We start from the raw sequence: 25,380 nt of genomic DNA on the forward strand, positions 1-25,380 counted from the left end.
ACTGTTAGTAAATCACACAAAGAACATCCACGTTTGTTGTTGTTAAAGCAAACAGACCAAAGCACATAGACCCAGGAACATGGTGCGTTGTCCGATGCTTCATCTGTAGTTCTTCAGTTTTAACAGCAGCTGGAGCTGAAAACTCCACTCAGCTGCTGTGTTTAACAAATGGCTCAGTCCTTTTTCCATTTATTCATAGGACTCTTTCCACAAAATAGTGGAGCCTCAGAGAGGACCCCACTATTTTTATTCAGGAAACCAAACTTTTTATTTTAGGTTTTAAAGGCACAACACATAATGTCACATAATGTGACTACAAACTGCCAGATACTAGTTTAGGCTCTAGTAACTGGAGGGCTAATGTTTGAAACGGTTGTCAAAGGACAACTGTAGCTTATTTTGATAATCTGGTACAAGAGATTGTTGAATATGTTGTTGATATATTACTTTTGAGTCATTATTTTTAATGATCATCAGAACAGATGTTTTAGGTAGCTGATGAAAATAGTCATATTCACACGACTACCTTGATAATAATAATGATAACATAATTGAGTGTACTACTACTACTAATAATAATAATAATAATGATAATAACATTTTAAGAAAACAGCTTGGAAACATTCACTTCATCTTTTAGAAACAAGCTTCCCACCATATCAGTGCTGACTGTGAGGATGGGAAACATACTATTCTTATAGTATGTTATATAATATAGGAGTTACTCTAAGCTAAGAACGATTTCCTTGGTGTTAAATTGCAGCTTCACTAAAGGTTAAGGGGGCAGTGCACAGCACTTTAAAATCCTCGGTGGAAACTTGATCTCAGCAAAGCTGCAAAAAAAACTTCAAGAGCGAGAAACACAAAGGAGCACTGACTGTCACACACTTTGCTCCTAAATCATCAGACCACCGCCACACTGTTTATGGGGAGTCACACGTTTCATAAATGTCAAATGTTGCAGGAATTACACGAGTGATGCACACACTTCAGCTAAAGTATAAAAGAGAGGCATGCAAAAGCCTCCCCATCCACATCCTGTACATTTTTTTACAGATATTAAAATACTTAAACTGACACAACTGTTTATTTTGGACTCGTTTTGGAGTCATTGTTTAAACTCTGAATCTGTCACAAGCTCAGAATGCACACAATGTGTGAAAGTGATGTCAACAGACTATCTTACAGTCACAAAGACAGTCTCATTTTGCAGAAATTATGTTCCTTTTAGCGCCCACAAGATGGTGCCAAGTATCCATAAGATACAAACCTTCTGAGGAGTACACCAGTCCTGATATTCCACCTATCCAGGGCCGTGTTGCGGGGGCACCAGCCCAAGCAGAGAAGCCCAGACCTCCCTCTCCCCAGCCACCCCCTCCAGCTAGTCTGGGGGAACACCAAGGTGTTCCCAGGCCAGCCGAGAGATATAATCTCTCCAGTTTATAGCCTTGCTGTTAAAATATCTTCACTCTTCTTTCATCATTCTTCATAGTGGAAAAATGCTTTAAGGAGACAACAGCTCGTAGTTTAGAAGGGCATTCAAACATTAAATGAAGATAAAATGAAAGTCATAAATTACAATGTGTTAATTCCCGCTCGGTGATCACTTGGACTTTCAACGTTTTGTCATCACAGATATGGAATCACTCCATGCATCACCTCGCTATTAAATAATTAACTACTACATAATTCTCCGTGCAAGCAGATTTTGTTATTAAAGTGAAGCTTCTTTCAACGGCCCGAAGCACATTTGCCAACTCATTAGAAAATGAAACCTGGCTCATTTCCCCTGAATAACTTCATTCAGCGAGAGAGCCCTGCTGCAGTCTTAATCCACCAGCATGTGGCCAAAACGAGAGCATAAATCTAGCAGCAGGTGACAGGTAACAGATGACCAGAAGAACAACAACAACTAAGCAGAAAACTTCACCGTAAACAGCATTCAATTTCACTGTGTGTGCTAATAAGGCAACAATTCCTTGCAGTTTGTCTGCAAAATCTTGGACAAATGCACATTTAAATCAAAGTAATCTGTCAGTAAAACAGCCTCAGTGGCCACAGGAGCATATCGATTTCATCTAGCCTTTCCGTCATGCATCTTCTCTCTGGGAGTATTGATGCCTCTCACCAGTCTTTAAAGACTCACCACTGTGGACTAAAGCAGATTGCATGAAGAAAGAATCTCTGACAAATGAAGAGTGGCTTTTAGGAATCACCCCCCCTCTTAGTATAGAAGAGGGTCCTTTGTGTTGCTGTTTGATAAAATGCCACATAAATCTAGTAGAGAAGAAGACGCCACAATGTGCAGAACATAATTTTCAACTGTGTGCTCAAAGAAAGTCACTGTTGTCACGCTTCAAGGCCAGCAGGTTAAAAAGACAGCTCACACTGTGCTGATCAAGTGTTTGCCTTAACTATGGTATACTTAAATATTAATGAACAGGCTAATATAAGTGCATTTTTCCAGACTGGCATTTGGTCCAGTGTGTGGGGTACTTTAGAAAAATGAAATGCATACACAGTGGAGGTAAATATTTTAAACTCAGTAGTGATTAATGACAGTAATGTTCCATTGTTCCATTACCTTCAGCATTTATTACAGCTTTTCCCTAACTTAGTGTATTCCACCCCCGAAAAAAAGTTCAGATTCTTCAAGGCATGGAAAGCGAGACCTACAGGGCTGTGCTGAAGTGTGTAGCACTGGGATGTTGCCAGTTCCTGTGGGCTGCAGTGTGAGGTGTCTGTTGGTGGGGCCTGTTCCAGATCTGAGAGCTCGAAGGCTGTTTCATCCATTGTGTTTCGCCTCAGGGTCTCTGGACCTGTTCTCTAAACAGTCGCGCATTGTGGTGGAATGCTGCAGAATTATCCACCACGAATGCCAGGGCCCAAGGTTTCTCAAAAAAACTTTACATTGCCGCCTCACCTGTCAGTACTTTTAATATTGTGGCTGACTGGAGTATTATAAATCACCGGATGGGAGTGTTCATGACAGATTTATCTGACCTGTCTGCTTTCAACACCATTTGTCTCGGTTATGCTCGCATTTTCTGTGACACAATACACCAGCCGTAGCACATACTTCGCTCTGGGGATGATACACAGAACGCAGTGTGAACATTTTTCATTGTGTGCACAGCTTCCTACTGCTTGCACTGCAGTAGATTATGGTCTATGAGCCCAACCTCACTGGACAGCAGGATACCTCTCTGCACAACACTCAATCTATTATTTTTATTGATTTATTAACTTTACTGGAGCTTCTTTGCATAAGTTCATATCACATCATACCTAATAGATCCATATCAAACCCTGTCCATATCAGGGATATCTACACTCACAGACACAGACTCAAATTGTTTGCCCAGGGCAATCAATTTGAAGTTATTGTCGCAACATTTTGACTAGTTGATTCTCATTTCTGTACAAGTAAACATTTTGGACTTATTACATGTAAATTAATAAAATAATAAGCATACACTTTGACTTAAAGATAGCTTTTCCCCCCACAGTGGCAGAAAGAAGCTCGCATACAGAGCCAAACATTTAAAGAGCTGTCTTTAAATGCTTCAGCAGACTGAGGCCGGAATCTTTGGCTTACATGGATTTTGCACACAAATGCTGACCTCATAGATTGAAACTTCTGACATTATCCATCTTTGTATTTGAAAGAACAAAGAATTGCGCATCATTGACCTTTATGTCATGTCAGTGACACATATTTGTGTGTAAGTGCTCCCCCTGTTGGCTGACAGCTGAAATGCAGTCCTTGCTCATACGTAACACCGTGATTAGAAAGTTCGCTTTATCTCTAAGGGCCTATTTAAATGTGGGATCAGAGGAAATCGATTTGTGGGTGGCATGCTTAAAGTGGAGCTCTTGGCCTAGTTCACCCTTTGAAGTTATGAAGACTTCAAAGTGTAACGTTACAACGGCTCCAGCCCTAATAAGCCTCATATAAATTTGTTATTTTAGCGATCAGACCAACTCGTGATGATTCGTGAGAGGAGAGGGGGTGATGTTTGGGATGTCGGCTTACAGTCCCGTGAGCCTGGCAGGCGCATATGCTTCCCACTTGCTGTTTCACGCAAAACAGACCCAACAGAAAGAAAGAGGAGGGGTGGGGGACAAAGGAAGCGGAGTCTGGCAGAGAGCGCGCGGGTGTAGTCAGGAGGAAATGGTATGCAGCTCAGCCTGCTCTCTTCCTCCTCCTCCTCCTCCGGGTCCCGTAGCGATCCTCCTGTCTGTTGCTATACGCACAGACAGCAGCCCGTTTTAAAGTGAAACACGGAGCTCTGAGGTACTCGTCCTGGACCTCTCTCCTCCCGGCATGCCCCAGCGAGGCGGCTAAAAACGGTTACCGGCTGACGATGGCTTCGGTGCGGGCGGTGTGCAAAGTTGCGACGGGACTCGTGGGAAGTGTTCAGACCCTACGCTGCGGTCTCAGACCCGCTCGCCCGGTTACATTTCTACACCAGGTAAATAAACGCTGTACTCTGAGTCCCTCGTGGGCGTCACAGTGTAAAGTGTGCCGTGGCTTCCTGTTGAAGCACAAGACGCTGTTTTTGTCTCTATTTTGAGCGCTTCTCAAAAACTTTTTTTCGTTTTCCTGTCGTCTCTATGCCTGCGGAGCCTGTACAGAAGATCTGGGAGGATCGATCCAAAGATCGAGGCTATCGATACAAAAGTGTCTGATCGATACTAGTGATAGGATCTATACTGTGCTACTAGCTTCAGATTTATTGATTTATTAAGTGCTTTAAGGAGAGGTAGATTAAAATTTCAGGCTATTAAAAACTGTTTCAAAATATATGAAAAGCTGTTTTGGTATTTATTGTGGAAAGTAAAAATCACATTGATTTAGTGATCATTAAAATGTGTTCATAATTTGCAAATGGACAATGATTCGTCCCATAAGTCACGAGACACTGCTCACCCATACAAAACCTGCCATGATAGAGTAAAAGTATTGGTATCGGTATTGGCAATACTGGCCCTGTATTTACTTGGTATTGGACGTATAGCTGCACTACCATGCAGCTATACGTCACCCATCAACAAACGTGTCCAGCCCACAGTCAGGAAATAGTGCAGCAGGGAAATGCTGCAGAAAGTGAAAACCCACGCTCCATCACAGCATCATCTTGAGATTTTATTTATTTATTTATTTTTTGTAGTGAAGCTTTTACTCACAGTTTTATTAAGGCACCAGTTCAGCCCACATCTTTTATCACCCGCTGCATGAAATTGCTTTGGTCAGCTCAGCTGCAGGCAGGCAGATCTCAATTAAGGTGCCTCAAATCTGTGAGTGTGCAGGGAGAACAGTGCACACTGTTTTGTTTTTTTCTGTTTCGCTCGGTGCAATCAGAGCCTCCATAGATGGATGCTGAGATAGAGTTTGTTGGATTGGAAAAAAAAGGAAGCTGTCAGAGGGGCAGGATGCAGTGACTCACTCCTACAAGCCAGAATGACTAAGATGAGTTTTATTTTTAGACTGGACCGTATATAAAAGTGGAGCTTCAGTAAGCGAAATCCTTACAGCAACCCATGTTTCAGCAAAAAGAATACAATTCATATCGGCTGCAAAAAGAACAGAGTTAGTGTGTTTTATAAAGTCGTTTTCAGAATTTCTTTCCACTTTATTTGGCAGTTTAGAAGACAGGAAGTGAAACAATAAAGACTGGGAATGCTCTGCCACAAAGGTTTTGTGGTCTTTAACCTCCTCATTCTGTAGACCGGCCTATATTGAGCGATAGATAGATTTCAGTTAGACTATAAAATGTTCCGTTTCTCTGCTTTTTGTAATTTTCTTTCCCCAGCCAGAAACGTATCAACCTCAGAGGAGAATCTAAATTACATTACCTCCCAAAAACGGGCCATTCAGAGTGAAAGTGTCTTTTGTAAAGGAGCAGCTGGGCCACAGAATGTTTTTAATAGGAATGTAATGCACTTAGAAAAGCAGAGAGCATGGCTGCATGCAAATGTACAGATCTGGCTTTTAGAATCCACACAGCGAGTTGCCAATTTTTAATCAGATTCCTTCCAATGCAGTGTATCAGAGGACTTGATTGAGTGCAGGAGGCAGAGGTCACTCTGAAGATTGCACATGAGACAGCAGAAAGCTAGGTTCACATAAATCCTCAGTTCAAAACCACCGTGTAAGAGTACGTACAGCTACTAAGCACTGTGAGCAGCCTGTGGCCTAAGTTGCTCAGAATTCAGATATGATCTCTTTTGGGTGTCTATAGGGCGATATTCATATTCAGGCCACGTCTTTTATGAATTTGTAACACAAGCCTTTCCCTGTTGAGATTCCACTAGAGACAAAACATTCAATATCACCTTTTTGCAAAAGTTTCACCAGAGACGTGACAGGGAGTTAGGGCTTCTCCGTCACTGCTGTAATGCTATACAGGTAAACATATAACACAAGGATGTTTTAATTCTCAGGAGGCTGAGAGAAACCCGACTGGCCTGCAGGAAACTCAAGTGCTGCTCGCTGTTAGTTGTTTGCAGTTTCACACATTCAGATGAGAGAATCGATATCAGCGTTGTTTCTGTGCGTCCACAAAAGTGCTGAATCAATGGGGCTAAGCAGGATGAAAAAACGCAAAAGCATTAGTTTAGTGTATTGAATATGTGTTGAATGCTAAAATGAGACGTCAGGCTTTTGGGAGCATTTATAATACAGGTCTGTTTGAACAGCCCTTGAGGTGCAATGGCAGGACACATGATAAAGTCATCTGCAAGTGAGTTTGTTTGCAGCCTACTTCTAAAAAATGTTCTCCCGTTCCCGGTGAAATCCGCCGCTGCTCTGGCCGACTAGTTGACCAATCAGCATTTGGCGGATGCACAGTGTCATCCACGCTGAGCATCATGCAGTTGGGAATTTAGTAAAGGACACAACCGGGGTAGGATAAATTAAGCATAACTATTTGCTCATTTTTTTATTGTCTTGGCACTGGGCAGGCAAACACTGTAAAATCTAATTTGAAGAAGCCTGACAACCAAGTGTGGCCATGCCAGGTGCAGATACTTGTATTCACTAGGGCAACAAATAAAGTGACTGTTAATTGTAAGAAGGCTCAGCAGATATCAAGAACTGATCTCGTCATCTGTGGTCCAGCGTTGCTTAAAGAGGAAGCCGTTGCTCAATACAATAATGTGTAGAAAGAACAGTACTGTGGTTTGGTGAGAGTGCAGCGAGCTTTAGAACTCGTTTTCATGATGTGATGTCAGACAGCAAGTTTCCTAAGTTTACTTCTTAAGAGGGGGAAAATTACATGTTTATGCAAGGTGTCATCAGAGGTTATGCAACAGCACTTCTTCAGCTTGAAAAGGTGGGGCAGGGTGACCTGAGAGGAGTAAAGAAGTTGAGCTAATAGAAAAGTTTGAATTGGAAAATGATCAGATAATGAATGACAACAGGCCCTAGATAAATGAAGCAAAAAAACAAAAACGTGTAATTTTCATGTAATTTGTCTTTACGGACACGCCTCTCTTTGCGTAATTCGTGTGTGGAGTGAAACAGTAAACATGTTGTTACCATAAAAGCTTCCTAAACTGTGTTACGTCAAACATGAAAAGAGAGCGTCGTTGTCAGTGTCACTTTGACACTTTGACACTTTTCTGTTAAGTAAAAAAAACTATCACAAATGTACAAAAATAACACATTTGCCATTACACTAATGCCCTTCCTCTGTCTTATGTTGGCTCGCCCATCAGCAACTGGTGGATTGCACATAGAACAACATAGAATTTATTAAGTAGATGGGCCACTGGCATCGATGCAGGCTGTAGTTTTATGGTTGGGGGAATTCTTTGTAACATTTTGTACTTTTTGTTGCCTGTAGACCTACATAGTTTTTTATGTTTATATAGTAAACACATTGACTTTACATCTAATCAAATGTTTTAAATAAATCAAATTGACTGCAGTCATAAAGGTGTGCACGTGGTCAGCAACAATACGCAGGAAGGCCGTAGCCTCAAAGTGTGTAAAGAAAATATCACCACACCATAACACCACCACCTCCATCATCCTGAACCATTGAAAGAAGGCAGGATGGATCCATGCTTTTATCATCTTTATGCCATATTCTGACCCTACCATCCAAATGCTGCAGCAGGCAACGTTATTCCAATCTGCAGCCAGTTTCCTGTTCTTAGCCGGCATGAGTTGCACTCGGCATGGTCTTCTGCTGCAGCAGCTCATCTGCTTCAAGGTTCCACGTTGTATTAATTCAGAGATGCTCTTCTGCATACCATCGTTGTAACGAGTGGTTATTTGAGTTACTGTTGCCTTCCTGTCAGCAATCGGCACTCTGGCCATCAGCAGGGCTTTTTCTCTCAGAGAACTGCAGCTCACTGTATATTTACTCTTTCAGACCATTCTCTGTAAACATTAGAGATGGCTCATCAGCATTTTCAGAACTACTCAGACCAGCCCATCTGGCACCAACAACAATGCCACGTTCAAAGTCACTTAAACCACCTTTCTTCTCTGTTCTGATTCTGGGTTTGAACTTCAGCAGCTCAGCTTGACCACATCTACAGGCGTATCTAAAATTAGATAATAATAGTTCTCAGTTCAATCGATATTTTTACAATAGCATTAATACACATAAAACGAAAAAAACATATTATTCCTAATCTGTGCCACAACAGTCGCTGATAAACTTAGAACAGATTTAAAGCACATCCAGTCAAAGGAACATTCCAGTAGCTCGCTTAATACCATGGTAATGGTGCCGCTGTCTTTACAGAAGCATGTGCACAGTGGGTGTGACGGTGTTGATCCTGCATTGTTATGGTCTTGTGATAACAGCCCATCAGAGCACTGTACTGTGTGTGATAAGTAGTGAAAGTTGCTCTGGTGTTTATAGTCACAAGTAAACTCCTCTTCAATCCTCGTGTAAATGAGGGCATTTTTCTCACTGAGGGTTTAACAAGTAAACTCATTATAGCTGATACTCATCTATATGGGCTGTTCTTGTCCTGTTGCGACCTTGTGATGGAGCATTGCTAAGCCATGTGTCACTAAAGTGTTAATGTGAATCACTCAGAGGGTTTTTTTGTATCGGCGTTGCGTTTGTTTTTTAATCAACTTTTTTAGATCCGTCTGTTCTGGACCTTTGCGAACACCACATGAATTCCTTAATTTCTGCCCTCCTGTTTTTTCCTTCTCCTCCGTGTTTTTCAGTATTCAGCTCCTTCTCTGTGGCATTCAGGGTTGAAAGTTGTACCACTCTTTGCTGAGATAAGCTTGGGGAATGATGAGTTGCTTATAAATGTGGACGTTTGGACTGAGAGATGACTAACTGTAAGATTAAATGGGCTAAATGTGAGTGCGTGCTCCGCCCTTTTTAGTGCAGTTGTACAGTGGTCACAGATGGGAACGCTCTGCTTGTTGCGCCTTCCTTTTAAAGCTCACTTTGTATTTCCAGAAGCCATTTTTGATTTGGAGAAATTGGTTTTGTGTGTGTGCTGCTATTTGTCTAATAGTGTTACAAAACGTTTTATTCATTGTATTTGCATGAAACACAACCTCAGCCTCGTGTTCGTACAGCACACCAACCCCGCAGTCATCTTCTTCCCGCTTCCCACCTTCTCTTTGTTCTCTTAAGCGATCCGGATCATTAACTGAGTAGGAGAAGATAAATGGTTCAATGCAAATCGTTTTCATGCCAGAGTGCTGGCTGTTCTCAATCATAATGGCAACACAGAGTAATTCAATTTCTCCTCCTGGCAGCCGTAGTTTATCACGCTCGCACATTTTTCTTTATGCCTCGGGTCATGCTGGGTAGACACTGTAAGTTATTCTCTTATGATTCCTTATGCGACGGCAAAAATCTCTTTCCCCTTTGCTTGGCAATATCAAATCTGTGGCCAGAGTGGGAGCCGATTCCTTTAGGAGGCCATAGCTCAGTTGTGACAGGATTGATAATGGAGGGAACTGATGGAAGACTGCAGGGAAAATGAGGCTGGCGATAGACGCCGATCATTACTGGAGCAGCAAGCCACAGCCTCTGCGTGAGGAAGGAGAGAGGCTGGCAGATTGTCACCATATTCCCAAGTTTTCACCGCCCGGCTTCTCTCTCCTCCTTCCCTGTTTGCGTGACATAAATAAAAAATGCTTAGCTCACGGCGTAAATACACCTTCAGCTGATTGTTCTGTGAAAGAACAGTTGGATGAAACGATTCGGTGATGAGGGGCAGATGTGCAGTGATGTTCCCTGCAGCTCCAGGAATGTGTGAAGGACAATAGATAGACAACGACCACTCTGCGCTCTGAATATTGATGCGCTGCGTATCAGGGAAGTGTGTTTTGTTTTGATAAGAAGACTAATTTAGGCAATGGCAATTTCTGTCAAAGCAGAGAGCCCAATCGTTTCTCCGAGTCAGGCGTGTTTTGTGCCATGAGAGGCATTCGGTTAGCTGTTACTCATGTGTTTGTCATGTGTGGGCTTGTTCAGGCACTACAGTCTTCAACTTGCAGGATGGGATAACCAGTCATGTATGTGTGCTGCATAAGCTATGGGCGGGTCCGGCTGTTTGCACTTGAGTAGCTCAAATAAAACTTGAGCTCAGTGAAAATGAAGCCAAAGTGGAAGTTTCAATCCTCATATGCCACCATGTTAACATGTCAAACTGTGCAGGAGAAATAAGCATGCTGATTGGGAGGTGGATGCCAGCACAGGCAGCTGTAGCTGATAACTGTTTGCCAATTTTAAACTCCATTAATTTGGGTCAGTGGAACTGAGAAATGTGTATTTGTTGATTGGTTGGCGAGTGTTTGCCGGAATTTGTGAGCAGCCACTGTGAAATTGATCGCTAAAGCCTCAGTCACACAGCCATAGAGACCAGTCACTGATCCCGTGACAGCTACAAATCATCATGGGACCTTCTGCTCAGCCACTTACAATTTACTTAACAACTTTACGGTCCAGAGATATTTGGATATATATAATAATAATAATATGTTTGAACATAAATGTCTCAAAAACTGTTAAAGATAGCATAAACATGAACCAGGACCTGCAACTGAACACTAATGCAAAATGGTATTTTTTTAATTAAATTTTTATATACAAAAATAAAGAAAATCTTCATTCAGCTTTCATGCTGGATTGAGCAAATATGTCAAGTTGTTCCACAGAAACAGAATATCAGTAGATAGTCTAACCCAAAGAGAAAAGTTTCCAGATAGAACTGTAATTATAATTAAGAAGTAATTGTATTACATATGTGCATGTTTTTCATTTCCCAGACAATCCTTGTAGGCATGCACGATGTCCTGGAAGAGCTGCAAAACTCAGGTTAAATTAGAATGACACTAACAGGCACTCTGTCCCAGTTACAGCTCTGATCCATTTTCTTTATGGTAAGAAAGGCCATGTGTTATTTCAGGCTTTTGATTGTAATAGTTTTTGAGATATTCATGTTCAAACACTGCCTATTTCAAGGTGAAAATTGAAAATGCAAATAAAAACATTTGATTTGGGCCTCAGTTTTCAGTTTCAAACCCTACAATCTACTTTGGAGGTCATCTGTCACCCTGTAAATGTTGATCGGTTTGCTAGCATTCCCAAATTATTCTTTAATGGGTTTTTTTTTTCTTTGTAGCTGCCACAGGAAGGTAAGAGACAAACGAAGGTCAGTATTTATCATGCAGTGTGTTAGAGCCTATAATAACAGAGGGCTGAGAGCATGGCTTTGGAAGTGGACTATTATTCATCACACAGCCCTGAAGCTGTATTATCTGCCATGGTAGCCACATTGTGTTGATTTAAAAATGGGATTGGTAACGTGTGTACACAGAATATAAAATGCCTGTAGGCACTCAGCTGTTGAATTGTCTCCGGTCAGTGATCTCTCACACACACACACACACACCCATTCAGCAAACAGTCTGTCCTCGTCCTTAATGCTTAACTTCAGCTCTGCTGTTTTCACATTAGCAGATCACCGATGCGCAAAGAGTGCAAAAACCTTCGCTGCGCTCACACCGGCCGTTAAACCGCTTCTGGCCTGAACTGTTTGCTAATGCGAGTCTAGTGTTGAATGCATTTTATTTCAAGCACCTATCGTGTGTGTTGGCAGTGAATGCCTGCAACTCTCAGTTTAATGAAGCACAATGACTGTTGGAGCAGAGGTGGCAAGTAAAAGGTTTTCCTAGTCTGTTGTTAAATATGCTGGGAAGGTGTTTGGTGTCAGAGGTTAACTCTGTAGTGACAGAATAACTAGATTATTTCTGGCCACTTTGGATAACGTGGTTATGTTTTCCGGGATTAATGTGACTGGGAGAAAAGTCAAATTTGGCAGCGCCTGAAAACAGCACACAAAGCACTTATCAATATTAAATCTCTCTGGGTGTGTTGGGCCACTTGTTGTCGATCTATTTTCGCTTGTGAGCCCTTAAAACAAAGCTCTGTCCCTCACTGTAGGTTATGGCCTTAATGTGGACATACCCATACAGGCCCAAATGGTTACCTGTGGTTTAATGTGGACTGCCCTACAGCATGCTGTGTGGGTCTACCCGCAGTGTTTTCTGGGCGAGTTGTTAGCAGGGAAGCAAAAGTATGTTTTTAGCCTCTCAAATGTTGTATATTTGAACATTTAAAGGCTAAATAAGTGTGGTATTGTCTGAGGAAAGTCAAGAGTGGCAGAAAGGGTCGTGCGTGACATTTATGAGGACAGTGAGACAGTGCTGAGGTGTGCAGCAGGGGTGGGACTCCTTGTCTGCATTGGTGAAGGACAGGTTTACAGGTAAGGTCAGGCAGGAGTCTCTGTGGACTATGATTTTCACAGCCAACATTATGATCTGTAGTGAGAGTAGGGAGCAAGTATACGATGGAGAGAGGAGGAATGAAAGTCAGGTTGTGCAGGGTGGAGACACAGTAAGAGAGGCAAGGATGAGGTGGTTCGGACGTGTGCAGAGGAGGGGTAGTGGATATGTTGTAGATGGTCTCTATAAGGGATGGAGGGGAGGCGCGCTGTAAATGGATATTTAACTTGTTACGGGCAAATTATAGTGAGGGAGTGTCAGGATCTCACGATGTTCCTGTTCATTCTACTAATTCGACGTCTTTTACAGTCCTGATAAGAAAGCTGAGACTTTGACACTACAGCTTATTCAGGTTGCCTTACCCAGTGCACTGCAGCTTTTAGACATTTTTCAGTGTGTGCTATCAGACAGACGGCACCTTCATATTGGTTTCACCGCAAGTGTGGGCAGCCCTTAATTGCTCTCTATCTCTATCTGGAGCAACTCGAATTTGACTCATGGGACCAATTTGCTTCACTCTTGCTGTCCACATTTTTCTTCATTGTGTGATACATAACCGATGCACAAGCCCTTGTATCCTGAGGTTTTAGGTAATTGTCAGTAACTTTTTAAAGCACTTTCACAGTTTGCTTGAACCACTGCGGTACTAAAAGTTTTAGGCTAAGCTTCAGCTTAAAGTGCGTGTTACTTATTGCTCCTTTAAAACGTTTTCCCTCTTAAAGCGCTCACTCCAAAGCTGCGTGAGAAACGGCACATCTGGTCTCTTCGTGTCTATGTTCCAGTGATAGGAGACTTGCCTGCCCCCTTCCTCTCATGAAAACGGACAGCTCCCTTGTTCTTCTTTAATGTAATATTGATTGACCAAACTCCCAGCTTGAAGGCCAAGGGATGGGAGAGTGTCTGCAGCATCACTGGGCATTAGTGGGATGAAGATGTATCCAAGCGGGAACCCTTCTGACTTTCTGAGTGTGCAGATTGTGGTCAGATTTAGTGCGCTTTAGTATTTAGTGTGTTAAATTATGCTTGCAACTTAAATACCTGCACTGTGTAGGCATACAAGCATGCATTAAAAAGACGGCAGAAGGACTACGCCCAGTGAATGCCAAGCGTAGGACAAAGAAGTACTCCTGCTGATTAGAATAATGAGCTTCTCAGTGGATGTGTTCTCCATACTCAGGAGTCTGGGAGAAACCTGAGGTCTCACTGTGTGACTAGGGTTGCCAACTCCCTGAAAAATAAATAAGGGACACCTCGTGGCCAGGGCCGGGCAACCCAGTTGTCTTCACCCTTCCCAGTGTGGTGAATTTTCTAGCTCTTTTTTTGTGTGTGAAATTATTATTTTTAACCATTTGACTTGAAGTTGATTTAAGTAGATACATATTCTATTCTTTGTGATATGAACACATGTGAAACAAGTGATCATTTAGCCATTTATTTTTAGCTCAAAATGACAACATTAACACAATAAAACAGGTCTCTTTCTTAAACAGAAGCCTGTCATGCTTAACTTTTGAGAATATAAGTAAATCTTTCTTTAAAAGAACTCTGTCCTGCTTAACTTAAAATAATAGAAAATAATAGAAAGAAAAACATTCTTGTAACAGTGCACATTTAGTGCATTTAGTACAATTGGCTTCAGTTGAGGTATTATTTCAGCTTTTCTAATGCTAATCAGCTGCTCCTGTTTGTAAACCCGCTTGTTCCCATGATTACGCATCTTAACTCATCATCATTATTCATCTATGTATTACTTTTATGTATTAGTCATCTATTTGTTGTAATCATCTATCCTTGCAGTTGTTTATTACACAAAATAAGTTATATTATCACACTTCTGGCCACATAGCGCTGATATTCACTGCACATGCCCATATTAACTTTTTCCAGCCAGGTGTTTTCCTTTTCCCATTCTTCCCTTTCTCTGAGGGGAACAAACATTGCTGCTCTAATGCTGTGCGATTTTTGGCCCATTTTGAAACGATTTTTGAGTCGTGCGACCGATCGTAGTATACGTGGGGTAACGAGAAGTGATTAACACCTCACGACCATCTCCCGATCATCAATCGCTCGTGAGGGTGTCACCGCAGCCGCTCACACTGCGCACGCGCAAACACGTAAACGTCGGTGAAAAAGATGGAGCAGCACAGCTGTGCAGCGTGTGATCTGGACACACGCGATGGAGGCACAACTTGTAGAACTTTGGAAAGCTCATCCAAGCCTTTTCGATGTGGCATCACAAAATGATCACGACCACAACAACCGTGAAAATAGTTGGATTTACATTGCTGCTCAATCACAGCTGCCTGATCAATGTTTTTCATTAGCAATTTAGCAAAGTTGATGGTGGCGGTGTGTCTGTGTGAGTGAAAGACAGAGAGAGCGAGCGACAGATTTTCTGTTATAACCTTCATGTTATGGAGGCACAGTGTGAGCTCTCAGGTCGCATCAGAGCATCGGGCGGTATAGTGTGAGACCTGCATCGTGACCTACGAACTTCTAACCCCTGCGAGTCAATCGTGCAGTTTGAGCAGGAGCTGAATAACGCGACTGAAAAAAATCGCACAGTGTCTGCCCAGCTTTAGGTTTACTGTCGTCCGAGACTTGCACCGCAGTGTCGGCGTTTGTTTCCCTGTTGGCCATGCTTCTTGTTGTGGTCATCTGTTGTCTTCCGGTATTTTCTCAGCAAGCGACCTTTCCTCGACCAATGAGATGAGCGGTAATCTGAATTGTCATACTCGAATTGTCATAAGTGTGCTGTCAGCTCATTGGTCACAAAGCAGGAGAGGGGCTGAGAATTATGTTTTCAAACAAAGCGTTAATTCCATTAAAAGTTATAGACTACTTTTGATTCTCACTGTATTACGGGACAAAGTGCGTCCCTTATTAGCTCAATACGGGACGTGTACTTTTGTTTCTAAATACGGAACGATTCCGTATTTTAAGGGACGGTTGGCAACCCTATGTGTGACAGTACGTCTCATATTTACAAATGCACTTGTTTTTCATTTAAGCATTTAATACCATTGTCACAAAAAGAATTAAAGTCATGCATCAGTTTGTTCCTTGTGACATAAAAGCATATTAGGAAGCCACGGTGTAATTAAGCACCACTGTGAACTGGCTTGTGCCAGAAGGTTTCCAAGTGCTTCTTTTTGGTTGTTCGGATGCTTCCTTTTAGTATTCCGTGGATCTGTTTACTCTCCAACATCTGCTGACATGACAGTTTGCCAAGGGCGGGGTTTGTGTGTCTGTGTGTGTGTCTGTGTGTACGTGAGAACACAAAGAAAAAAACTGAGTCATTTCTTTCCTTTCATTCATTCTCCCTTCATATCCTTCTTTACAGGTTCAGCACAGAAGGCCTCCACTTGGAAGTTATCCAGCTCTTTTCTACGCTACAAATGCTCCCTCTAGTGGTAATTTGATGTTATTACATCCACATAATATTGAACTTTTATGTCACACGTGTGCACCTGGTTTGTGACTTTACTTGTGGGTGGTCAGACTGGCCTTATCTGTGCACATAATTGGAATAATAAATGCAAAGCTTAACACTTAAACTGTCCATACCCCACCCCCCACCCCCTTCACTGTGCAGCAGCTGCATCTTTGAAGTACAAACATGGGCGTTTGGTTCTGGAAGTCCCCTTGCCATCCAGGAATGAGAAGTGTCTGTTTTTTTTAAGGCCCATGTTGATGAGCGTGGGCGACTTGATCGGCGATCTGCAGAAAGAGGACCCAGGAGCTACCGCCTCAGTTCTCTCTAAAGGTAAGACATGCTCAGTATGCAACAGGTGCAGTCGGTCTGGTTCGCCGGGTTGCGCACAAAAAGGATGAACGATAGCCAGTCAAGCAAGATGCCTCCACAATAATCATTTACTCATTTTCACATTTACACTGAGCAGTTATCAGTTAATCACCTTCCACTGCGAGTAACTGTGGCTGTTTGTAGTACAATAGGTCACGGTTCCCTGCCCTTTAAAACAGGGCGGTGTCTGTTTTATGATCTTGTAGCACAGATCATTGCTTTTAAAAGAAATTCATAAACCGTGCAATTTTGGGGAATACTGCAGTGTATTTTACATGCAGATAGTCTTGCAAACCTCTGTGGCTCCTCAGTGAGCAGGAGGGAGTGGCACAAGGTTACACTGGTCTACACGATCTTCACACACCTGTGTCTCTCACCAAAGTTATGTGTTGCCTTGAGCGTGCCATGTTTTGACACAGTGGAGAAAAATAGGGCAATTTTCTGTAACAGTACTCCACGCTTCCTTTTCAAACTTCTAATCATTTTGTAGCCACTCACATCTGAGTTGGTATGGGAACCAGAGCGGTTAGGAAGGGTATCTGATGCAGTCCTCCTTAAGTTACTTTAAGGGTAACTCGTGAAAAGTGTATTTTTCCATGAAGGAGACAGGTGAGGCAGGTTGTGGCAAAGATTTTTATCACTTTAGAAGACGGGACATGTTAGACCAGAGCAGCAGAGATTAGCAGATGACCTTTTTTCCACACAGCTCTCGTTCCCATACATGACCTGTAGTTATGCAGTGCTGAACTACATTCTTTAAGGTGTAAATTACTGACTTTGTCCATCACCGTGGGGTTTATTTGATAAACTTTTTGTTGCTTTCATGTTCTATTGAATTTGTTTGGTCCCTCTGCCAGCAAACCTGTTTTTTCACGGTATAAAAGATAAAGTTAATTCAGTTCAGCGCTTGCTTTGACAGATGGGGAGCGCATTGCCAACAGCACGCTGATCGATGCCCTGCTGGACAAGGACTTTCAGCTTGTCATCAACAATGCAGTTTATAATATCTGCGCTCCTGAAAGGGGTACATTTATCTCCATTCATAAATTCTCCATTTGGCAGTTTTCCAATTACACTTGATCCTGGTGATAAAATGTGGTTATTATCTTCCATTCTTCTCATATTTCACTTTTACTTTCTCCTCGTTGTCTGCCCTGTTGCGCCTCCGTTGCAGTGTGTGCATCTGCTGAGCACGCTATGGAGCTGGAGGACATGAAACATGTCGTGCACCTGCTGCACACGGCGCTCCACCAGCCCGAACACCAGCTGCTGAAGGAGAGGGAGCTCCTGGAGAAACTGGACAACCTCAAACAGGAGCTTTCTCCTCTGGAGAAGGTACTCGATGTGTTGCAACAACCACTCACCCATAAAATTACTTTGTACCTTGTTATACTTGCTTGAAAGCTTCATTTAAAGGTAATGATGACATTTCAGCCTTAAAGACTTGGTAACCCATTTTTCTCTGCATTTTATTGGTGACAGATGAAGGCAGACCTGTCCGGTAAAGCAGACTTCCAGACATCCAGGGCTCTGTATGTTGGCCTGGCGCTGCTGTCCGTGCAGGGCGGCGCCCTGGCCTGGCTCACCTGGTGGGTCTATTCGTGGGACGTCATGGAGCCCGTCACGTATTTCATCACCTACTCGACCAGCATGGCAGCTTTCGCCTACTATATCCTCACCAAACAGGTAAGACTCAGAGACACCTGACTGACTTCATCGTTTTCCTCTAGGTGTAGATGACAGGTGCTCCTCAGGCCATTTCACAAGTTGTTCCTTCAGACTTGGGCGTGCGATTTATTGTGGACTGTGAAAACAACATGGAAGCTACAATAAAGATGTCCTGTGTTGCTCTGAAGGGGTGAAGAATGTTTGTAGTGTAAATAAATATGGCTCAACTTGACTTCTTATCAGAGTAACTGACAACTAGCAGTTAGAACCTATTACTCAGCAAGTCACGTACCAGAACTTTCACTGACTTTCAAAATGCTTTTCCTTTTAAATATTCTGATCATTTCAAGAGCACATTTTGGGAAATACATCAATTTTCTCTGCCCAGTTAATAGTCTGGAAAAAACCATAAAATCTACCCTGACTCTCTAGACCCAAGAAATGATAATAACCTCCTTTAGAAGGCTGATCTTACACTTTAGATGTTAAAAAAAAATCTAAAGTGTTACAACAAAACAAATTTTAGTTACACCTAATGCTCATTTGTGTAAAATAGTCATGTGTGCAGATATATTTTTAAATAATTAACCTACTTTGTTCTCTCCTACAGGATTATGTATACCCAGACGCCCAGGACAGGCAGTTCCTGCGTTATTTTTATAAGGGGGCCAGAAAAAAGAGATTCAACGTGGAAAAATACAATGAACTCAAAGACAAGCTGGCCCAGGTTGGCTGACTGTTTTGTTTTACAATAAATGACTAAATAGTCAGAATCTTTGTTACTGAATGTGTTTGTTTTTTTTCTTAAACAAATCTACAAGGAACTGTTTTGGGGTTATTTTTATTATTAAAGGAAATATAAAAATAAAAGCTCTGATAAATTGTTTTCAGAAACCTGCAAAAGGTATGAACAACTGCTTTTACAGTCTTTGATTTTCTGTTTTCTGCGTTTCAGGTGGAGGAAGACCTGAGGCGTCTGAGATATCCAACCCAACTCCAGCTACCAATTGAACAAATCCAGCCAAAGCCATAAATGAAGCCAAGCCATGAATGATGGTCCCTCAAACTTTAACAGAGGAAAAACAAAACAAATTTTCCTGCTTTATTTTGATAATAGCATCTTTTTATCTCAAATCCATGAAATTGTTTTCTTTAAGTATTAATAATGATGCCAATTATATATCAAAAGAAAAAAAAATAGAACAAAGATTGACTGCTAATGAAATGAAATGTTTCCCAAACCTCATTTGAATCTGGTGTCTTTCTGGTCTGATTGTGTGATTGTGAAGCGCTTTGATTAAATCTGCATCGCGGCCGTTACAGGATTATTAAATAAAGAATGCAAACGCACTTTCTAACACAAATGCAATGAAGATTTTTATAAAACACCTTTTTATTGAGGGCAAGTAAAGTAACTAAAGTATGAGCACAAACATACAGCATTGTTGTTTATTCTGGCGTATTCACCCACCCACGCCACACACACCCACGCCACACACAGTTTTAGGTCCAAAGTACAACTTTAAAGAACACACCCTCCTCCCTGAGGTACTTTTCACACTGGTATTGTCGTCTAGGTGCAAATATGCAGGAGTAAATGTACTATAAATTACTGACACATAAAGAACATGAAATCCCTTTGTAAAGCAGTAAGGCTTAAGGAAACACACTGTTTATGTAGTGCTTGGACAGTTTGTTAAAGTGTTGGCTACTTGAGGCTTATAGTGAGATAATGAAACTGATGAGTAGGAGCATTCCACCGGAAAATTCCAGCTAAGAACTAAGAAATTCCAGTTTTAAGTGGAATGCACTGCATGTCGCCTATTTCTGAAGATGAACTGGAAAATATTTGTCTGGCTGAAAAAAAAAAATCCTCAAAAACCCGTGAAACAGACTCCCTGAGGTTTCCAGCTCCCACAGACAGCGCTGAGCCGGTGAACACCTCTGTGTACAAGGCCGCTGTAAACGATGTGCTTTGAACTTGTTATAAAAGAAGGCAAACTAAACGCACTGCCGTGCAGTAAGGCGTTGTTCTGTACTGCTAAAGTTATTTCAGTAGTTTTACGAAGCAGCCAAAAAAGACTGATTCATAACCATCATAATTTGAATACAGATGGGTTGTAATCCACATGGACGGGGATAGAAAAAAATAACAGGAATACCAAATTTAACACAGCTACGCCATCAGTGGCAGTATTTAAACGATGACAGTAGTTTTAATGTTGCCTGTTTTGGCAAATTTGTTGCCTTTTACACACCCCTGTCCCCCAGAACAAAACATCTCTGCTAGTTTTCCTCTGGCCTGTAGTGCCTTTTCTTCATTTCCAGCTCCAGGCATGTCTGCCTTCTCTTTTATATAATAAAATTAAATGTCAGTTGTCTCATTATGCTTAAAGGACTAAAACCACAAATCACATTTAAAAACTATTTTCTTTGTATGGAATTAAATCTGATCATCAAAAAAAATGTGTGGCCATCTGTCAGTGAAGCTCAGCCATTAACTTGAACATCCTGGCATTCCCACATGAACTCTTTTTAATACTCAGGAAATAATTCCTGAAAGTGGACATCTGAGAAATATATTTCTGGGTCCTTATGTTTTACGAGATAAGTGCCATTTAGTTGTGTTAAATTCAAGCAGAGTGGTCGTTTCAACAGCTGATATCACCAAACTCTGTAATTAATTCATTACTAACGCAGTCAAGATGGATAGACACAACTACAGGCCTGAGGTATATACAACTGATTTTCAGTTGGATGTTCTCTATAAACTCATTAGATCTTGTTATATTTTGTGTCATAAGCAGCTTACTCAGACTGGCAACCTGTCCTGGGTGTGCCCTGCCTCTCGACCTATGGCAGCTGGCCCTGACAACCCTGAATTGGATAAACAGGAGAGGATGGATGGATGGATGGATGGATGGATGGATGGATGGATGGATGGATGGATGGATGGATGGATGGATGGATGGATATTCAACTTAGTCAGAAGACAGCCACAGTTGTGCTCGCTAAGTAAAACAGCATCTCTATTTCCAACAACAGTTCAAATATCAGTTACTGTAGGGGTTGTTGGGTTAGACTCCATTATAATCCCAACTATTGGTTTGCATTCAGAGATAACTGGGAAAGTCTGGCCAAGATTAAAGAGTTAATTTGTTTGTTTGTTTTAATCTTCTGGAAACCACATTTTCACTGTTTAGTTATTTAAATTTTTGCCATAAGAACAACACTAATTCTTTGCCAAAGAAACATGTTTTACATATGACCCCCATAGAGCCTAACAGGCGCTGAATGAAGCAATAAACTGCATTAGATGGTCACTTTGCATGTGTTCATATTCAGATGGTGATGCAGAAAATTATATACATTTAGTCCTAATCTGGTGCCAAGTGTAAATTCCTGTTTAGAAGCCCTATCTAGTTAAAAAAAAAAAAAACCCACATAAACCCACTTATTGAAAGACTGAGGTGTGACAGTGTTACTTTTTTGGTCGGAAGTAAAGTTTCTTGGTGAGCATTGAAGCAAAACAAGGTACTTGCTTCTTCCCGATAGCGTGTAGGTCACGAGCTCTCAGAACACTCCTCATGGACACTTTTCTATTGACCAGCGTGAGTAACTCTGTGAATTCCAGGGTATCACCAAGCTTTTGGAGCAATTCACACAGATCTTGGATATACCAGGAGCCATTGATAGTCTCCCGGTGTGAGTAATAACCTAAAAAATATTGAAAAGAAAAGTTAATATGGAAGGTGAAGAAAATGCAAATGGAAGAATTATGGATTTTTAGAAAGCTATGAAATGTTAAATGCTTTACACCAGGATTTATAGTGGCTCAATTGTACTGTTTTATTAAGAAAAATAAACCTATTTAGGCACTGGTCCAGCTCCTGATCACCGATAAATGAGCTTAGACATATAAATACAAATACACAAACAGTGTATAACACTAGCTGGACAGTTTGTGACACTGTAATCATGTGTCACTGGTAGCCAAGTGGAGACATTTTAGCTTTATATTATTATTAATTATATTAAACAGAAGAAACTATTAGATATATTTGAGGATACAATTATTCTAACATCACATATCTACCCTATGATTAAAAAAAACACTCAGTTCAGTGTCTTTGATATTTCCTCTGAGCCCAAATAAAAAGCAAAAGGTTCAGTCAAATCCCAGAAGACTCACCTTCAGCCACAGAATAGCACATGATGAAATCAGCCCCAGCAGGGAGCGTGTGTATGGCACTGGCATCCACAAACACCTCTACTTTGCTATCCACTGCATCAGCGGGGGTAACTGGATCGTCATGTTTTTCTCCTCGACATGCCTGGAGATGGATGGATGGAGCATTAAACTAAGGTAATGCAGCAAGTTAACATGCTCTAATACAGCGGTCTCCAACCTTTTTTGTGCCACGGACTGGTTTATACCCGACAATATTTACACGGACCAGCCTTTAAGGTGTCGCGGATAAATACAACAAAATAAAACTAGTACCGGTACCGAAAAAAGAAGATTTATTCATAACACACGTGAAAAGACCCAGGAAAACTGAGTTAACGATTAAAAACGACAACAAAATAACGCTGAAAATTGATAAAAACCCTGAAAACCATACATTTCACACCTGAGCCTCAACTCTCGCGGCCCGGTACCAAACGACTCACGGACCGGTACCGGTCCGAGGCCCGGGGGTCGGGGACCGCTGCTCTAATAGACTTGACTGATTTCGGCTAGTGTGTACCTGTATTACGAAGATCTTTGGCTTTCCAACAAGGTCCTGGCACTTATCTCCCTTGAACTTGGACGTGATCTCCTGGATACTGATTTTTCCATCGTAGCAATAAACATGGTTATCCTCTCCGTGGCTCAGGAAGGCGAGGAAAAAGCAATCCGCATCTGAGTGATCTTCCTCCGCAGCTAGTGGGACAAAAAGTACTTGTTAAACTTGCAGCTGTATGTTGGATTTGAGACAGATATGTTTGCAGGAGAGCAAAGAGTTATGGGAGAAATCAAACTACGGTGATGATTTTCTTGATGATTTTTTTGTCCATCTTGGATGCATGCTAGGTATTTGAGAGTTACAAGTGATTATGTGGGTACCTTTGGCGATTTCATCTAGGACTGCCTCCTGCTTGTAGTTATCATAACACCTCACTTCAAAGTTTAGGTCCTTCAATCTGAACAGAAAGTGAAAATGAGTTGATTATTTTAACAGATCAAGGACCAAAAATAATTTTATTGTTCTTTATGAGCAATATAAATTCTTTAGACAAGGGTTTGTTTGGATCAGGATTGATTGGACCTTTTTCAGAGTCCTAAAAATTTCAATGCCTCAATATTTCTGCTTCTGCAGACACTCTACAGCATCAGCTATTACCACCCCAGGAGAGACGGTCATAGGATTCTTTCTAAAATCCACAACCATCTCTTCAGTTGTTGATGCAGTAGGAACAACTTGGACAACTGTGAAATCAGCCTCTATAGGGCCACGATCACACTCTGTAGTGGGGATTGTGATCAAGGTCATCACTATTCAGGAGAGAAACAATCACAGAGTTCTCTGTGAACTTAAAAATATAGCGCACATATTGTCCTTGGCACTCCCTGGTGCACCGCAGTGAACGAACTCAGCCTCAGGGCAATCCAACAGAGAAAAGAATAACATTTAATAACCAGGAAAAAAACATTTGAAATTCTTACACGATATTACCACAGAATAGATCTAAACCTGCCATGAAAGCGCGGGCTAATGCAATTTCCTTTTCTTAAGCAGGTAGCTAGAAGTTGTACCTTTTCTCCAAATTGTAACGATCAGCATTGGTTCCATTTCTGTCATTCAAGCCCAGGCGCCAGAAGAAGCGCTCCTGATTAAAGATCAGTGCAAGACCTCGTCGTTTGTTGCCCATCTTGTACTCCTCTGCAGGATCCAGGTAGCTGAATATCGAGTGAAAATTGGGCACATGAATACAGCGCAATAATCTAAGTGAGAATTTCAAGTAACAGCCACAAAACGTGGAAGTAAGAATTTACCTTCTGATGAAGGAGTCGGTCTCTGTTTGGTTTTCCGTGCATACTATTGAAAAGCACATGCATAAATAACCAGTGCAAAAACTACAAAATAATAATGCTGTAGCAAGTCTTGCTTTATGCTTATCCAAGTTTTGCAACATGCCAGTGTTAATGATAAACATGATATTGGAAAGAAAGTAGTAACACATGTATGACAATATCCTACATCGTACTGTGCCAGTAACTACCTGCTTAATGCGCCAGTAAGAGTGTTAGAATAAACCGAGCACAGACGACAACCGTGATATTTTAAAATCTCAGTACTGCATCAATAATGCACTTGACAATATCATAGTTGTGTAATTGTTCCTTTTCTTCAGGCCGTCCTCACTAACTCCACACGCAAACGTCTTAAAATAATTAAGATGAATTTGACCATTAACATATTTCTAATATCCTGTTAATACAGGAAATTAGGTTTCTTAATATTGTAATTGAGAAACATTTTGTGTAGTGAAAATCAATTCAAGTCAATTCAATTTATACTTATAAATACTTATAAATATATTTATACATTTATATATTTATTTATACAGAGCTAAATAACAACAACAGTTGCCTTAATGTGCTTTATACTGTGAGGACCCGACAGTATTCAGGAGAAAGCGTCAACAATCAAATTATCTTTTATGAGGAAGCACTTTTGAGTGGTGGGAAGGAAGAACTCCCTTGTAACAGAAAGAAACCTCCAGCAGAAACAGGCACAGGGAGGAGCCACCCTCATCCTCATCCTCCAACCATGCGGGAAAAGGAAAAAGAAAACACAGCAGAGGACTTATCCATAGCAGGATTTAGCTTTTCAGACTTTTGTTTTTGTTTAAGAGTACAGCTACAAGTGCTGCTAGTGTGGAGGTCAAGCAGCCATTGTTCCATCCGCTCAAAGTCCTGACAGCTGTCAATGGCTGAGTGACGGGTGGAGAAACATAGCAAAGGCTGCTAAAAGAACAAAGCCCAAGAGGAACAGCTCTATTCTCCACCCTACAGATACATAGGGCATAGTATTTGTGCAAATGAGGTAGAATGGGTGTATTTGAAGGTAAAAGG

General features: G+C 41.4%; 2 protein-coding genes across 2 annotated transcripts in view; one reads left to right on the forward strand and one right to left on the reverse strand.

Annotated features, from left to right (window-relative positions):
* The first annotated feature begins 4,116 nt into the window (after positions 1–4,116).
* On the forward strand, positions 4,117–21,181 carry LOC102200173 (mitochondrial calcium uniporter dominant negative subunit beta). The gene is made up of 8 exons (XM_005726870.2): positions 4,117–4,475; positions 16,128–16,197; positions 16,380–16,550; positions 17,509–17,613; positions 17,764–17,924; positions 18,072–18,275; positions 18,868–18,984; positions 19,213–21,181. Exons 1-8 carry the CDS (start codon positions 4,368–4,370, stop codon positions 19,288–19,290), a joined length of 1,014 nt encoding a protein of 337 aa, XP_005726927.1. The 5' UTR covers positions 4,117–4,367; the 3' UTR covers positions 19,291–21,181.
* The window catches only part of LOC102200457 (caspase-6-like), a 5,468-nt gene continuing 1,269 nt past the window's right edge, over positions 21,182–25,380 (reverse strand). The window contains exons 3-8 of the mRNA XM_005726872.2: positions 24,298–24,340; positions 24,058–24,201; positions 23,368–23,444; positions 23,009–23,184; positions 22,450–22,591; positions 21,182–21,974 (exon numbers count right to left, since the gene is read on the reverse strand). Coding sequence (XP_005726929.1) covers positions 21,739–21,974; positions 22,450–22,591; positions 23,009–23,184; positions 23,368–23,444; positions 24,058–24,201; positions 24,298–24,340 — 818 coding nt within the window. The 3' untranslated portion in view covers positions 21,182–21,738. The remainder of the gene's footprint in view (positions 21,975–22,449; positions 22,592–23,008; positions 23,185–23,367; positions 23,445–24,057; positions 24,202–24,297; positions 24,341–25,380) is intronic.

Source organism: Pundamilia nyererei, unplaced genomic scaffold, assembly GCF_000239375.1.
Source record: "Pundamilia nyererei isolate P.nyererei 1_Seehausen unplaced genomic scaffold, PunNye1.0 scaffold00022, whole genome shotgun sequence".
Classification (NCBI taxonomy): Eukaryota; Metazoa; Chordata; class Actinopteri; order Cichliformes; family Cichlidae; genus Pundamilia; species Pundamilia nyererei.

Coding starts and splice junctions, on each gene's coding strand:
- LOC102200173 (XM_005726870.2), top strand. CDS start 4,368: ATGGCTTCGGTGCGGGCGGTGTGCAAAGTTGCGACGGGACTCGTGGGA. Junction 16,551..17,508: donor CGCCTCAGTTCTCTCTAAAG/GTAAGACATGCT, acceptor TTGCTTTGACAG/ATGGGGAGCGCATTGCCAAC. Junction 18,985..19,212: donor TCAAAGACAAGCTGGCCCAG/GTTGGCTGACTG, acceptor TCTGCGTTTCAG/GTGGAGGAAGACCTGAGGCG.